The following is a 14,946-nucleotide window of genomic DNA, read 5'->3' as shown; positions in this document are numbered from 1 at the left end:
AGTTGATTTGCTATGTCAAACATGTGAAAATACAAATTTGCCACAAAACATACCCTAAGTAAATAGCAAAAATCTGTATATAACCGTTTTGATAAAATTAAACAATTATGTGTATATTACCGTTTTCGTAAAATATTAAAGTATAAAATGACTGGTTCAGTAAATTTTTACAAAATGCATGGCCGTTTTCGTAAAGCTCTTTATCATTTACACCTGTACAAAGAGAAGTATATATATATATATATAAAGTGAGGTACATATATATATAAACCTATAGTGTGTGTGAGAGAGAGGGGAGCCTGTGTCGTCAGCTACAGAAGAGTTCTTACGCACTCTCGTTCTGCTTTATCTGCTGAGAAACCATGGCTGCAGAGGCCTCTAGATCTGGTGGCCCTGCCGATTCCTACATAGGTAGTTTGATTAGTTTGACTTCGAAGTCCGAAATCCGTTACGAAGGCGTTCTCTACAACATTAACACTGAAGAATCGAGTATCGGATTAAGAAACGGTTGGTGTTTTTCTTATGGGGGTTTCTCTTGTTTTCAAGATTTTAAGTTAATATATTTGAGATTTTGTTGTCTGGGTAATTGATTTTATGGGTTTTGGGGGTAGGGTTTTGGTTAATCTGAAATGGGTTTGTGGGTTAATTACTATTGAGATGGATTAAAGTTGATTTTAGGGAATTGGTTCGTTTTATGTGTTTATTGTTCTCTACAATATTAACACTGAAGAATGGAGAACTGGATTGAGAAACGGTTGGTGTTATTCTGATGGGGGTTTCTCTTCTTTTTTCGAATATAAGAGATTTTTGTGAGATTTTTTTTTATCGGGGTAGTTGATTTTGTAGGTTTTGGGGGTAGGGTTTTGGTTTAATCTGAACTGGGTTTTTGTGTTTTAATTACTAAGAGATGGATTGAGATTGATATTAGGGTGTTGGTTATTTTCATTTGCTTATTGTTTTAAGGGGCTTTTCTTGTTTTCCGATTATAAACCATTTTTGTGAGATTTTGTTATCTGGGTTATTGATTTTGTTGGTCTTGGGGGCAGGGTTTTGGTTAATCTGAAGTGGGTTTTGTGATTTAATTACTATGAGATGGATTGAAGTTGATTTTAGGGAATTGGTTCTTTCATTTGTTTGTTTGTTTTTTTTGAATTTAGGTTCTTTTTTAATCCTGGATTTAATATAACTAGGACAGAATTTTAGCCTAGGTTTTTAACGTGTTGGGAACTTGGGGATAATTTGAAATTGTAGATTTAACTCTTGATTTTGAAAGGATGGTGATCATATCCAGTACATGCATGTATACAAGAAAGGTTGTTTGTGTGTAGAAAACTTGGTGTTGTTTGGTGGTGAGTCTTTGTGCTTTAGGGGTAATGATGCTTGAAGACATCAAGGAGATGAGTTATTTGTTTCTTGGCAAGATTGAGGCCCACATACTTATATGCTTATGTAATGTAACTTGTCGTGTAACGAAAATTAGAAAGACAGTAATACCCGAGCTTGACAATGAATCTCAATGTTGTTTCCTTTCCTTGATTTCTTCCTCCAATTATCACGTGGGAGATGACGTCATTTAGTTATTTAGGAAATCAGGTGTGGAAATATTGAGTCAAGTGCCCTAACCTTAGTGAAGCTGGATACGGATGACACTTACCTTCATCTATATTAGGCACCTCTTTGTCATTAAGTTGGAGCATAATTTATTCCTCAAGACTTTTTGGACAGTTGATACCCTTATGACCTTATCTTGGTGAAACTAGTTTTGTTTGATCACATCATGTAACTGATACTAAGAGATTCCCAAAGAATAGCAATAAGAGGGATGCTAGCCCTACTCACATGTGTAGGAAAAGATATTTTGGTCTCCCTTTTTTTTACCCCGCCTGATCAGCTTTTGTAGTCTTTGTCAAGTAGGCGGGTAGTCAGCATATCATTTGTTTTTACATTGCCGTTATACTTACAAGGTTTGGAGCCGTTTTCTTAACTTGTTCGGGGTGGTAGGTTGCTTGCCTAACTCGGTGAAGGTATTAATGGATATTTGGATGGAGTGGGGTAAGTTCTTTACCAAGGCATAGCGGGTGTTATGGGATTTTGTTCTGTTTTCTTTGTGTTAGCTGATTTGGAAGGAAAGAAACAATCGGGTGTTTGAAAATAAAGCAAGGGATGAGCAAGAGCTAGTCTTGGAGGTGTTAGCTTTGTTATTCTTTTGGTGTAAAAGGTTAAAGGAATTTATGGGCATTTTTTTCGAAGATTTCCTTGTTAGATGGGAGAGGGTGTGCAATGTAAGTATGGGGTAACTTCTGTTTTTTTCCTGGCTGTGGCAGCCTTTTGTTAGGTTTGTATTGCTTTCTTTTGGGTGTTCTTCTCGACCTCCATTTTTTTTCCTTGAATGAAATTATCTTTAACTATAATTTTTTTACTTTATTAAAAGCAAAAACGAGAGAAAAAGAAGACGAGATGAGCCCCTTACAATGGAAAAGAGAATAAAAGAAGAAAGAGCAAAAACAAAAGGATGCTTGCCACAAGGCTAGCCAAACCATAGAGAAATTACAAGAAGCATAGCTCCTCCCACTTGAATACAGTGTCCTAGAAGAAGACCTCGTCAAAATCCTTGCAAACCGTGCACCAATAAAATACAAGCGCAAAATCTCCAAGATTACTTGTTGAGGCGTTTTTTCCTCTCCCTGGAACACTTCAGCTTCTTTATTTCTAGATCCTCCAACAAATTGCAAATGGAATGATATAGCTCAAAGATATTCCTCTTTGTTTGACTTGCATTCAGTTGAGGACTTTTTGATAATTTAAGAAAGGGTTGTAGAGGGTGTGTTGGTAAGTGGGGCAACCCTATAGTCATTACCAAAGCATCTTCCACATGAACGGTTGTCAACCATGAACGAAGGATAGCATACTTTTACCCATGCGAGTAGACTACTTTCCTAATAGCTGTGATTCTAGTTGAATTTTTTTGATGATTATTGATCATGCTTGCATAATTGCATTCCCTTATTTCCCGTTTATGAGGATAAGAAATCATGGTGAAGGCGCAGAGATGGGATATTCTTGGTGACATAGAGGTTATGCTAAGCTAGTGGTTTTGAAGGTTTCATTTTCAGGTCCATAATTTGGGGTTTGAAAAATCCATCTAAAGTCACATATTTTATTGGGGTAGCTGTTGTAGATAAGACCCTCACTATTCAAAATTTTATTGCTCATAGATGTGTCATTATCAATTTGAGTGCCAATCATCTCTTCATCCATTACCTTATGGTGAAAAGTATCTTGTTCCATTTTCTCTCACACTTCCACGTCAACTAGACTCTTTCGGTCTCAATTTCAACCTTCTTAAATGGTTGAAGGGAGGATTCTTTGGAAATTATTGCCTTTTGCTGTATGTTGGAGTATCTGGGAAGAAAGAAATCGAAGGATCGTTGGGGAAGAAATAAATCATAGAATCTTTTGAGGAAGAATCCTCCTTCATGGATTTTTGTGCAATTGTGGGTTGCTTGAACCTTTTCTCTAAGAGCTTTGGAGAGTTGAAGTGATTACTTCACTGAGGATTTTGTTTTCAAATGGGATTTAATTTGGAGGTGAGAGTTAGGAGTGTGTCTGGGTCTAGATAGCTGTGTTTTTCCCTTGTTTTCTTGTTTTATCCTGCATAGGTCACTATGACCTAACTGCACGTTGTTGCATCCTTCTAGTATGGTTGGTAATTAAATCTCTTACCTTGATGTCTAATTTACATTAAGAAACCAGTTTCCTTTCTGTACAAATGTTATTTAGATGATACAACTTCATAAGTTTTAGTCCACAAATATTTTTCCTCCTCCCACTCCATCTTGGCATTGATGCTGGATTCACACTTCTCAGGCTATTGGTTCGTATTGGATTGGTGTTTTGATGATAAATAACTTAAGTTTTGAGCTGCATCCTTCTAACAGTTGCTCCATGATTATTTAAAAACAAAGAAAAAATAAGATGTCATTCAGTTGAATTACCACCACTAGTAGGCATAGTGGTGGCATTTACTAAGCTTGGTACGGATTGGATTTGACTGAACCTGATATGAATTTAATCAGAACAAGATTAATCAGGTTCTATTAACTCAATTAAAACCAATTCTAAAATGGTCAGATTTGAACCCAACTTAAGTGAAACATGGGTTGCAAATGGAAAAAGTATTTGTGGCCATGTGGGTTGTAATTTATTGCTTTTATGAAGATCAGTTTAGGTGAGCACAGCAATTCTGAATTTTCCCTGACTAGATCAAGATTATGAATAGGGAGTTAGTGCTTCGTACCCATATTTCCGAAATTCATTATGGTCTTATTCGTAAGCCAGACAATAGTCTGAATTGGAAGAGCCATTTGGGAGCCTCATCTCAAATTAGGAGTGAAGAATTGGTATTGCTAACTTGTTTAAACGTTTTGTTTATCCTCTAAGAAGTATAGCACCTCATGAAGAGAAGTGAATTTTACTGAAGGGTTATTTTGTGGCATTTTTATCACCGTCTTCTGTTTTGGGGCAGTTGCTTGGATTTTTCTTTTGTTTCAATTTTCTACAAGTAGATATCCTAGAGACTACATATATACTGCACATATTATGGAAGGAAAAATTCAATAGAAATATACTTTTAACCTATGAATATTTGCGCTACAATTTAAAATTTGATGGTGCAGTTTGCATTAAAAATGACGTATGAGCCAAGGGAGATGAGGGTGGGAATGGATGTGATCTGCCAAGTGATGATAGCCATATAAAGGATGAGGTCCAATCTCATTAAAATGTCATCCTTTACCGGGTGAGAGGTGAGGTGGTTGAGAAGTATTATGTCTAGGAGTTGGAAACTTTATATTGTAACGTAAGTGTGCCACAAAAGTCATTGACAGCACCAATGAAACTTTAAAAAGGAGAGGAAGAAAGTCGAGAAGAATTTGTTCGTAAGTGTAGTTAAAAATGATTTGGAGTAAACACTAGTGAAGGATATGGCGCTAGATAGAATGAAATGGTGGAGCTAGATTTGTGTAGCCAACCCTTAATAGTTGAGACAAGCTTGGATGACGATGAGTGAAAAGTATTGAGGTCTATTTTTCTAAATGTGAGTTCTTCTTTGCATTTAATTTTTAATCTTAAGTTTATAGTTCATGGTTTTTCAAAATATCCAGGCCAAACATCTTTTAATATTGATGAACCATATCCTTTTGTTGCTGTTATGGTCACAATGGTGTAGGGAAACTATTCCATTTTTATCAAGATAACCACTTCTTGTGTTTTTGTTGCTTGTCCAATAATTGGAAATAAATTCATATATGCTCTTTTGTTACTGAATCAATTCTTTCTTACAATTTTACTTACTTAATGTGGTATTAAAAATTATGAGAACTTATTGTTTGTTCTGATTCATCTCTTATTGTCTTGGCAGTAAGATCATTTGGAACGGAAGGACGAAAGAAGGATGGTCTGCAAGTACCGCCAAATGACAAAGTTTATGAGTACATTCTGTTCCGTGGAAGTGACATCAAGGTTAATGATACAAGCACGAAGAGATACCTGCATGCACAAGACTTACATTTATAAATAGATGGATAGAAACAACTATCAAAATTTATTTTTCATTATATTTTTCCTTTCGATGATTGACTACCTATATTGACTTAGCATAGATGCTGAGTAGAAGATGTACTACAGGGAAAAAACCTAAGGGAATGACAGATGGTGATTTCTTCTTTATTTACTTTTTAGAGTAGCCATTTCTTGTTTAAGTTTGTCCTTTTCCCTATTAAGAAGGGAATATATTGCCCTAAGTCCTAAAAGCTCTTCCGTTATCCATTTGTTGACAAACCAGGTCTACTTCCTTCTGACTGGGCAGAATCATCAAAAGGGGAAAATAGTTACAGTTTCCTCTTTTTTAATCGCTAGTTGCATCTTAGTAGTATGGTGGAAATATCACATTTTCTGTAGAGAAATTCTATTGCCACACTTACTTTTTCTTACAACACACCAATCGTTTTGGAATTAAGCAATTGCTTACCTATGGATTGGTGTGTTTCAATTACAAGTTGGTGTGCTAATAGCGGCTGTCTTTCTTTATGGTCATCGACTTATTGCAGTGCCCAAATGAGTTTCCTGTACGTCTGCAAGGCTTTTGTAGGGTGATTGCCCGAAGAGAGATAAATGCACACACACACATTTTCACCTAACAACGTCTAGTGTTTACCCTCTGTAATGAACTACCCTTTTCACATACAATGTGGGAACCTGTTACTTTATCTCAGACAGCTTCGTATACTTCATTTTTTGGTAGGATTATTTTTATATTTTAGTTTACTATAAGTCTATAACAACTAAATAGGCCTTGAATCTTTTTCTTTGGCATATGGTTACAGGATTTACAAGTCAAATCTTCCCCAACTGTGCAACCTACACCACCTATTCACAATGATCCTGCTATTATACAGGTAGATGAACCCAGTTCTCTACTGGTGATGCATTTTGTCAATTCAGATTTATAGCTTACATGGAACCTAATTGTTAACTTGTTCTACTTTTTTTTTTTTCTTTTTCCTTCTTCAGTCTCACTATTCCCATCCTGCACCCGTATCTACAACCTTGCCCGCTGCTGGTAGTGGGCCCGTTACCGAAATTGGTTCGCAGACAGCACAGTTGGGACTCCCGCGGTCAACATTTCAGGGTGGTCTTCCTCTATATCAACCCGGAGGAAATTTAGCGTCTTGGGGGTCTTCACCTCCTCCTCCTAGTGCAAACGGTACCGGGCTCGCTATGCCAATGTATTGGCAAGGATTCTATGGCCCACCTAGTGGGCTCCCTCCTCATATGCAACAACAATCTTTGCTTCGTCCACCACCCGGCTTGTCAATGCCTCATTCCATGCAGCAGCAACCAATGCAATTTCCCGGCATGAGCACATCAATGCAGCCGACTGGAGCTTCAAACTTACCCACTTCAAACTTAGTAGACTTCCCTCCTCCTTTGCTACCACCTGTCAGTAGTGGTCCCCTGAATTTAACCTCGAGTGCTTTGGCATCTAATTTGCCGTCAACTCTGGCTTCTGCCCATTCTGCTGCATTAGCTTCTGAAACATCACCAAGTCTTATAACAACTAAGGCTCCTATTACTGCTTTTTCTACAGCAACATCGAGTGCTAGCTTGCCATTAGTGTCTCCTTTGACTACTTCAAGTCTTGATAAAAGTGCCACCAGTATTCCACCAACATCTAACAAGCCTAAGACCGTTCCTGGCCCATCCTTGCCGTATCAAACTGTGACTCAATCTGTGTCATCTACTGTTGGAACATCATCCAGTTCAAGTCACCATGGAGGATCGACTCCTTTGGTAACCCCAGGTAAGCTCTTGCAGCCTGGGCCCACCACACTTTCTTCGTCTCAGTCTTCACAGCCGACACGACCCACCACACTTTCAGCATCTCAGTCTTCACAGCCAGCACATAAAGATGTAGTGGTGGTTCAAGTATCATCGTCGCAAACGTTGCCATCAGCTTCAACAGAACTTCAGGCACCGATATTGCCACTACCATCGCTACCCGATCAAAAGGTATTTTACCGTTATATCTCATTCTGACTTTGATTGCGGAAAATATCCGTGGTTGCCTCATGTAGTAGTTATGCAGATAATTATCTTGTATGAATAGATTTCTCATGTTTTGGGAGTGCTATCTATTACATGCTAGGAGATATCTATATGTTTTAGTTGGTATGTGATTTCCATGTTGATCTACCCATTTCTGGGCAATTTAGTTTTTTTGTTTGTTTTGGAGTCATCCTAGAGTGATTGCACAGAACCAATGTTTTAAAAACTGGACCGACCAGTGACCTGTTCAATTGGGCTGGCTGGTACGAACCACTCCAACCAGTGGGTCAAACGGGTCTGATTCAAAAGTAACATACAGTGAATGTTTCTAGGTTTTTTTTCCCCAAACGAGACAACTTCAACTCTTCCTCTTAGTCTTTAGAAAAAGAATTACCACTCTTCAACCTTCCAAATCAGTTTTATGTTTCTTTCCAACCTTAAAATTTTATTTAATTCTTCAACCTTCAAACCTAACAATCTTGATAGGATTTTTCAAGTAAAGGATGATGAAATCATGATTGGAAAAATCTAGGATTTTTTACAAGGGATAAAAGTGATATTGAAACGATGGATCGAAAATAATTTACCGTAAGGTTGAAGAGCTTTAAAATGATTGGTTTTGATAAAAAAGAAGTTCAGGTTATTTTGGTTACAGTTTGCACAAATCCCTTGGAAAAATCAAGGGTTTTCTACAAGGGACATGAAAATAATGGATTGAAGAAGAGTTTTTGTAGCTTCTAAAGGGATAAAGATGAGGTTAAAGAGCTTGAAAATGACTGGTTTTGGAAGAAAAAATTAGGATTTTTTCGATAGGTTGAATCGAGGAAGATGAGAATGTTTTAGAACATTTACCATTCGTCTTTAAGAAAAGAACCTGGGTCAAAGGGGCCAATTTTCAGTTTCTAAAAACAGGGATATCTAATGTATTAACCAAACTGTGGAGGGGTATGTCAAGAAAACACATGTTAATAGAACCGGACACTTCACAGGCCCGGCTGAGTCACCGGTCAAACCATTTGAACTGGATGGGTCAATTGATTTTAGAAAAATGGGTTTTTATATTTGAATTGGACCGTGAAAGATTCCGGGTCAGGTTCAACCCGGTCCAACTGGCCGGTCTGGGTTTTTAAACATTACTCAGAACACTGCGTTAGACACTGAGCTGACATGGAGGTGTCCACAGAACAATCTGAGACTTCACTTGTATCTTGAGGAAAAGCATCTACGGTTCCATGCACATCTCCACATCAGCTCAGTGTCTAACACAGTGTCCTGTGTCACGTTAGCATTTTCCTTTGTTTTAAGGTGTTATTTGGTATGTGTGCCTGGTGTGCAGTGTTCTCTCTAGGCCTTGTGCACTTAGTGTGTGCACCATTTTTGTGTTGTAGATCCTAAGGAGTGCAATGCTTGAAGACTCAAGTTTGTGCACTCGGATGCGCCTTTTAATTCACTTGTTTGTTAATTAGTCTAGAACTGCAAAGAAAGCAAAGATCAAAAGTGGAGTTCGTAGTGCTGGTTCAATATGAGGATGTAGTCGATGATATAGAAATGCTTAAGGATACATTTTTCTTTCTCAATTTATCCTGCTGTAGGACCAATGCTCAGAGGGACCAAGAAAGATGGGAATAAGTAGAGCAAAAAATTGTGAAAAGTTGGAAACTTAGTGGAACTTGTGTGAGAGAGAGGGCAATCTTAGAGGTTTGCATGGCTTTACCTGCAGTTTTGGGAATAATTAAGTAATATTTGAAAAAGTGTATTGAAAGTTTTTTCTATCAGTGTCATATGCATAGATGCTAATCATGTGATAATGTGGCAATCATATAGCTCAAAATCACATTAACAGCATATATAGTACATGATAGTATGGCAAGTAAGTTATTGAACTGTGATCCTATTTTCAAAGTATGCCCTCTTTTGGACTAATTGGGGACAATGGAACATATTAAGCATTTAGTCCTATTGATGCATGATACAATGAAACAGAATTTTTGCAAGGGACATTGTACTTGGCAGTAACTAGGAAAAGAAACAAAACAACCTGGTAAGCATAGTAACAAAGTTCGGATTCGGCAATTATTCGGTAAGGGTTTAATTCGGGAAATTTCAGAGAGGTTGAAAAAGATTGAAGATGATGGGATTTTAAATAGGAAAAATAATTCACACAATAAAATCTGGGGAGAAGAAAAAGGAGGAAGAGGAACATAACTTGCCACCGTTGCCAGATCACCACTTATCAGTTATCAGAATCGTGGCACAAGGAGAGATTGAGTGTAAATGGGTTTTCTGTTTTGAATGTTCAGCATGAATTGTGAAGGGTGAACAGCAAAAAGAAAAATAAATAGGTTTTTTGGAGAGCTTCTGTTGGCACCCAACTCTCTCTCTCTCTCTCTCTTTCTCTTGGTGCTAAATTTCTATTTATTGGGCTTAGGATTTTATGAGTCTAATCATAATTGTAAACAACTACTGAAGTTGTTCAATTCTGAGTGTTGTAATGTTGAGATTATAAATTGAGTCAAAACTTTGTAATGTTTGTCTTTACTTGGGGTGTGATAAATAATTTAAGAATTTGGAGTGTAATATGCAACAGTCGGAATGACAATAGCAGCTCTCTTTTTCAATTGATAATTTATGTCGTGTGACATGGTGTGATGTGCTGTAAAGTGCAGCTAAATATTACAGAAAAAAAATAGTTTTTTTAAAGTAATTTATAAAGTGATGACGTCACTGACATGTGGGTGTGATTGTGCGAATTGTGAAGCGCGGCAAAAGCGAACTATTCGGTGATTTTTTCATTAATCGCTGAATCACTTCTTAAACCACCAATTTAGCGTTTTACCCGATTAAACGCAGAATTAATCGGCAACCCCCTTGTTCTGTTATTTTTTCCGAATTTTCGCGAAAATTCGTTGAACTTTGTGACTATGCTGGTAAGTCCGACTCTCATCATTGAACAACTTTTGATTGCATCCAAACATTAGGATGAGCCTCGAGAAACTTGACACAAAAACTTCTTGATACACTTTGATGAGTAGAAGATATATTTATAGAGGTGTTGGACAGCATCCTCAAAGATCTCGATCCCACTCAAAAGCCAAAAATATAAAAATCTTGAAGCCCAACTACAATTAGGATTACTAAACATTTTACTTTTCTAATCCTACTAACAATAGAATGTTCTGAAGACATTGGTTTCTAATCAATCAAGGCTTGACTTGTTTCCTGGTGCTGGTAGCATGGAGCACAATCTTGGAACATAATGATTAGATTCCATATTTCTTCACAATCTGATTCTTATTTTGATTTTTGTGGAAGATGGAAGCAGAGCTGTTTCCATCTTAGAAAGCTTATTACTATTAGGGCCTGTTTTGATCCTCAAAAAATAGAAAAGTTCTTAGATGAAAATAGTTGAAACTCACGAGTATTGCAACTCTCGAGAGTTGGCAGTAGAAGTTGGAAGAACTTTGGCAATTTGTTGTTTATAGGAATTCCCACCTGGAATCCTCGCCATCAGTCCAGTGTTTGGATGCCCAAATCCACCCTTGAAGAAAGTAGGAATTTCATGAGCTGACCAAGAAATTCAAAAATCCCGTATTAACTTGTCTCTTAATTGAATTTCTGGTAGTGGTTGCTGGAAATTCAGAAACTTTCTATACATTTAAGTTCGAATTGATCAATACAACTAAAATTTTGGACCAATGTGTGGTGCAATGATGTTCCTCTTTTCATTTGTTTTCCAAGATTTTTCAGAAGTTCTGATGTTGATTACTGACTACCAAAAGAAATTGATAAAGATAATTGTTATGGACTGCATCTGATTTAGAAGCTTTGTTACTGATCTTTTATTTATTTTATTTATAATATTTTGTCTCAATCTGTTAAAAGTTCCGTATTTTGTCAGACTGTGTGAGCAGGTAAGGTATGCGGACTTTTATTTTCTGTAATCTTCATATGCTTGTCATCCTTTCTTCCCTTGATGCTTCTAGCAAACTCTAATAACTCATGTTTCTTAGTTACATTATAGGTGTATACATTTTCATTTTGAGGATTTTCTACTTTGGCTTAACTAATTAGGACCGTAACAAATTCCTTTTTGTTGCTCTTTTGTTCTTCCTTCTAGCCGAGTCGAGCTCCTTTACACACTCATCACAATCACGGTTACAGGGGTCGAGAAAGAGGAAGAGGAAATGGGGTATGTGTACTTTGTCTTATTATATAGGATTTTCCATACTTCTTCCAACTTAACAATCTGAAAAATTCAGTGAACTTAGTAGCAAATTTGTATTAGTTGATTTTGTACAAAGTACAAACACAATGAAACTGATATTGATAGCCTGCAATGATATTGATAACTGAGATGTTCTGCTTATAGATGCATGTTCTAAATGATTTATTCCTAGATTGTTCTATGTTATTTAACAAAAAATCTTTTATTATTGCTGTTGCTAGTTTAACGCACAGACTGGTCTTGATGTACTTGGAAATATGCTTTCTTTTCCTTGACTTTTCCATATGAATACGTGGATTGCAAGTGATTTTAAGTACAACATTGCTTAAGTTGTTTTTATGAGATCGTTGAGATTAACTGAAGAAAGTAATAAAACATTATAGTTAAGTGGGATGGTGAAATGATCATATAGGTTTGTACTATATTTTGGTCATAAAAGTTCGAATAGAAATATGGAATTTAGTACAATATGAATAGTCATTGTTCTTTTGCTCTAGAGCTTTGGGCTCATTTCCTATCGCTCTTCCACATCTCATGGTGTTTCCCTTGAACCGTTTGTTCTTTGGTTCATAGTTGGCAAATCAAAAGCTTACGCTATTACGTTTTTTTTTTATTGGCTGTTTTTTGCTTGTATTTTTTGACGGTCACCTTGACTACTTTTAATACAAATTGCTTTTACTGATATTTAAAAAGAATAAAATCGAAAGCCTACACTGTAAAGAAAGGATACTGTGGGGATCAATCCCTTTTGTCTTTTTGTTGAGGGTATTTGTTAGGAAATAAATAGTAGACTCTTTAAAGGGAAGAATCACTAACTTTAGGGGGGTCATCATTAGCTAGGATTAGCATATTTTTGGTATAAGGTCTTTATGGGGTGTAAAGGGTCTTAAGTTGGTCGTGGTTTGTTTCAAGAGTAGGTATTTCCTCTATCTCTAGAGGAAATGTTTCGCTTGGGAGAAAATCTGAGACTGTCTAGACTAAAACATTACAAGACATTTTGAGACCATACGAAACATCCAATGTTTCAGGGTCCCTATTTCATTCTAATCTCGACCAAAACATTCTGAGATGGTATGAAAATCCGAAACTGTCTAGGACCGAAACATTACAAGACATTCTGACACATTTCAAGACCATCCGAAACATTCAATAATTCAGGATCCATATTTTATTTCAATCTTGTTTATTGGTTTGGCTCAAATGTTGGGTCAAACCTGGTTAAGGCTTTTGTGAGTTTGTGAGGGTGCAAAAGCACTTGAGTTCACTAACTGCAGTTCTCCCCCATTCATTTTGCAATCTTTTTTTTTTTTTTTTGGCGGGGGGGATTTGATGACATGGACCACTGACCTTGGTTTTACAGATTTCACGCCCGGTGACCAAATTCACAGAGGAATTTGATTTCATTGCTATGAATGAGAAATTCAAGAAAGATGAAGTATGGGGTCATCTTGGTAAAAGTAACAAAGCTCAGTTTAGGGACAAACAAGGGGGGGATGGGAATGAGGATGATGAAGATTATCCTGAAGATGAGGATTATACTGGACCATCGAAATCTGAGGAAAAGGTGAAATTATATTTTTCTGTTTAACTACACTTCTGTTTGTTTCCTTTGTTTGTCGGCTCATGTATATTGGTGTCTTTCTTGTTATGTAGCCTGTTTATGTTAAGGACGATTTTTTCGATACCCTTTCTTCCAATGCTCTCGACAATGCATCTCGGGCTGGGAGGACCAAGTTTTCTGAACAAATGAAAATAGATAGCGAGGTAACGTGCCCTCTCGAATTTATTATCTTTACCTATCAAAAAAATAAAAATAAAAAGATTTAGAACTTTGGTTCATGAGATTTGTCTATTGATGTGTTGCAGACATTTGGTGATTTTCCGAGGCATAATCGTGGTGGTCGAGGTGGACGTGGTGGTCCAGGTCGTGGTGGTCGTTCATGGAATCCTCATTATGGAAGGGGGTATGGCTATGTTGGGAGGGGTCGGGGCCGGAACATGCCAGGTCGTGGCTACTAGTTAAAGAGTACGTCTATGTCTATGTCGAGATGGGTCGGGTTGGGGCTAGAACATGCCAGTTCACGGCTACTAGTTAGGGTTTTCATTCGTTTTGGAATGTTTGCGTTGTGGCACCTAAATACGTCACGGGGACCTAAATGCTTATGCAGAGCCCACCAAAATAGGAATAGAACTGATGGGGGCGGAGCTATCGTTAGAATGTTTGTGTTGTCTAAGTCTAGTTTTGATTGTGCTGGAAAATAAAGCGAAGTCCAGGACCATGGGATGTCCATAAAGTCTTGAAATGCATTAAAATTTCTATGTGAACATCCATCCACATATGTTTGTGTTCTTATTCTCACTTGTGTTCCTATTTAGAAAATAAATAATTAGCTTTTATACTTAAGTTAGTTAGCAATAATCATGATTGGTGATTTTTGCTGTTTGGACCTATTCATTTTTTCACCAAGGGCTTATTATGTCTGAAGAAAATGAGTTTTGGAGTTGATTCCAAAAAAATTGGGGTTTGTGGACATTGGGGGTTGGTTTACATATAAGATTAGAGAGTTGCTATTGGCACCCCAAATTTTACTTATTACACACCTCAATTCTGTAAAATTATTTGTCACCCACATCACATTGAATTAAAGATTAAACACACCATTCAAACATTACAGAGTTTCTATTTGGTTGGATTCTCTTTTTTTTTAATTGCTTCGAACCATGATTTTAAATGTTGTCAGAGACCGAGATGACTCGTCTTGATATCGTGTCCACCAACGAGATGGATAGACGAGTCAACTGTATTGGACAAGATTTAAAATTATGGTTTATTTTTCACATTTTGAACGGGACAAGACTTGATCGTCCCAGAAAAACTTGTCTGAGATGAGATGTCAAAACGAGTTTTAAAACCATGATGCGAAGTAGTGTGCATCTTTGTGTGGGATGTATGACCAAATATATTCCCATTTTGTTATTTATTTTTTATTTTTTACCCAAATGAATATACAATACATGAGAATAAAACTTAATTTACTCTAGTAACCATTTTCTAAATTCATATTTTTCCATAAAGATACCCAATTAGTTGAATTTACCTTCTTACCCTTTATTTT

At 36.9% G+C, this 14,946-nt stretch overlaps 1 protein-coding gene across 2 annotated transcripts; it reads left to right on the top strand.

The window, feature by feature from the left end:
* The first annotated feature begins 267 nt into the window (after nucleotides 1-267).
* Nucleotides 268-14,234, top strand: DCP5 (decapping 5). 2 transcript variants are annotated; one of them, XM_086454853.1, is made up of 8 exons: nucleotides 268-507; nucleotides 5,420-5,520; nucleotides 6,384-6,455; nucleotides 6,571-7,569; nucleotides 11,723-11,794; nucleotides 13,191-13,394; nucleotides 13,484-13,594; nucleotides 13,697-14,234. In XM_086454853.1, exons 1-8 carry the CDS (start codon nucleotides 363-365, stop codon nucleotides 13,847-13,849), a joined length of 1,857 nt encoding a protein of 618 aa, XP_086310979.1. In that variant the 5' UTR covers nucleotides 268-362; the 3' UTR covers nucleotides 13,850-14,234. The 2 variants fall into 2 exon arrangements, with proteins under 2 accessions (XP_086310979.1, XP_086310981.1); XM_086454855.1 differs by lacking the exon at nucleotides 11,723-11,794.
* The last annotated feature ends 712 nt before the right edge of the window (nucleotides 14,235-14,946 follow it).

Source organism: Akebia trifoliata, chromosome 9, assembly GCF_017979445.1.
Source record: "Akebia trifoliata isolate Shusen 1 chromosome 9, ASM1797944v1, whole genome shotgun sequence".
Lineage (NCBI taxonomy): Eukaryota > Viridiplantae > Streptophyta > Magnoliopsida > Ranunculales > Lardizabalaceae > Akebia > Akebia trifoliata.
The sequence above is the reverse complement of the archived record's forward strand: the minus strand, read 5'-3'. Positions and strand labels throughout refer to the sequence as shown.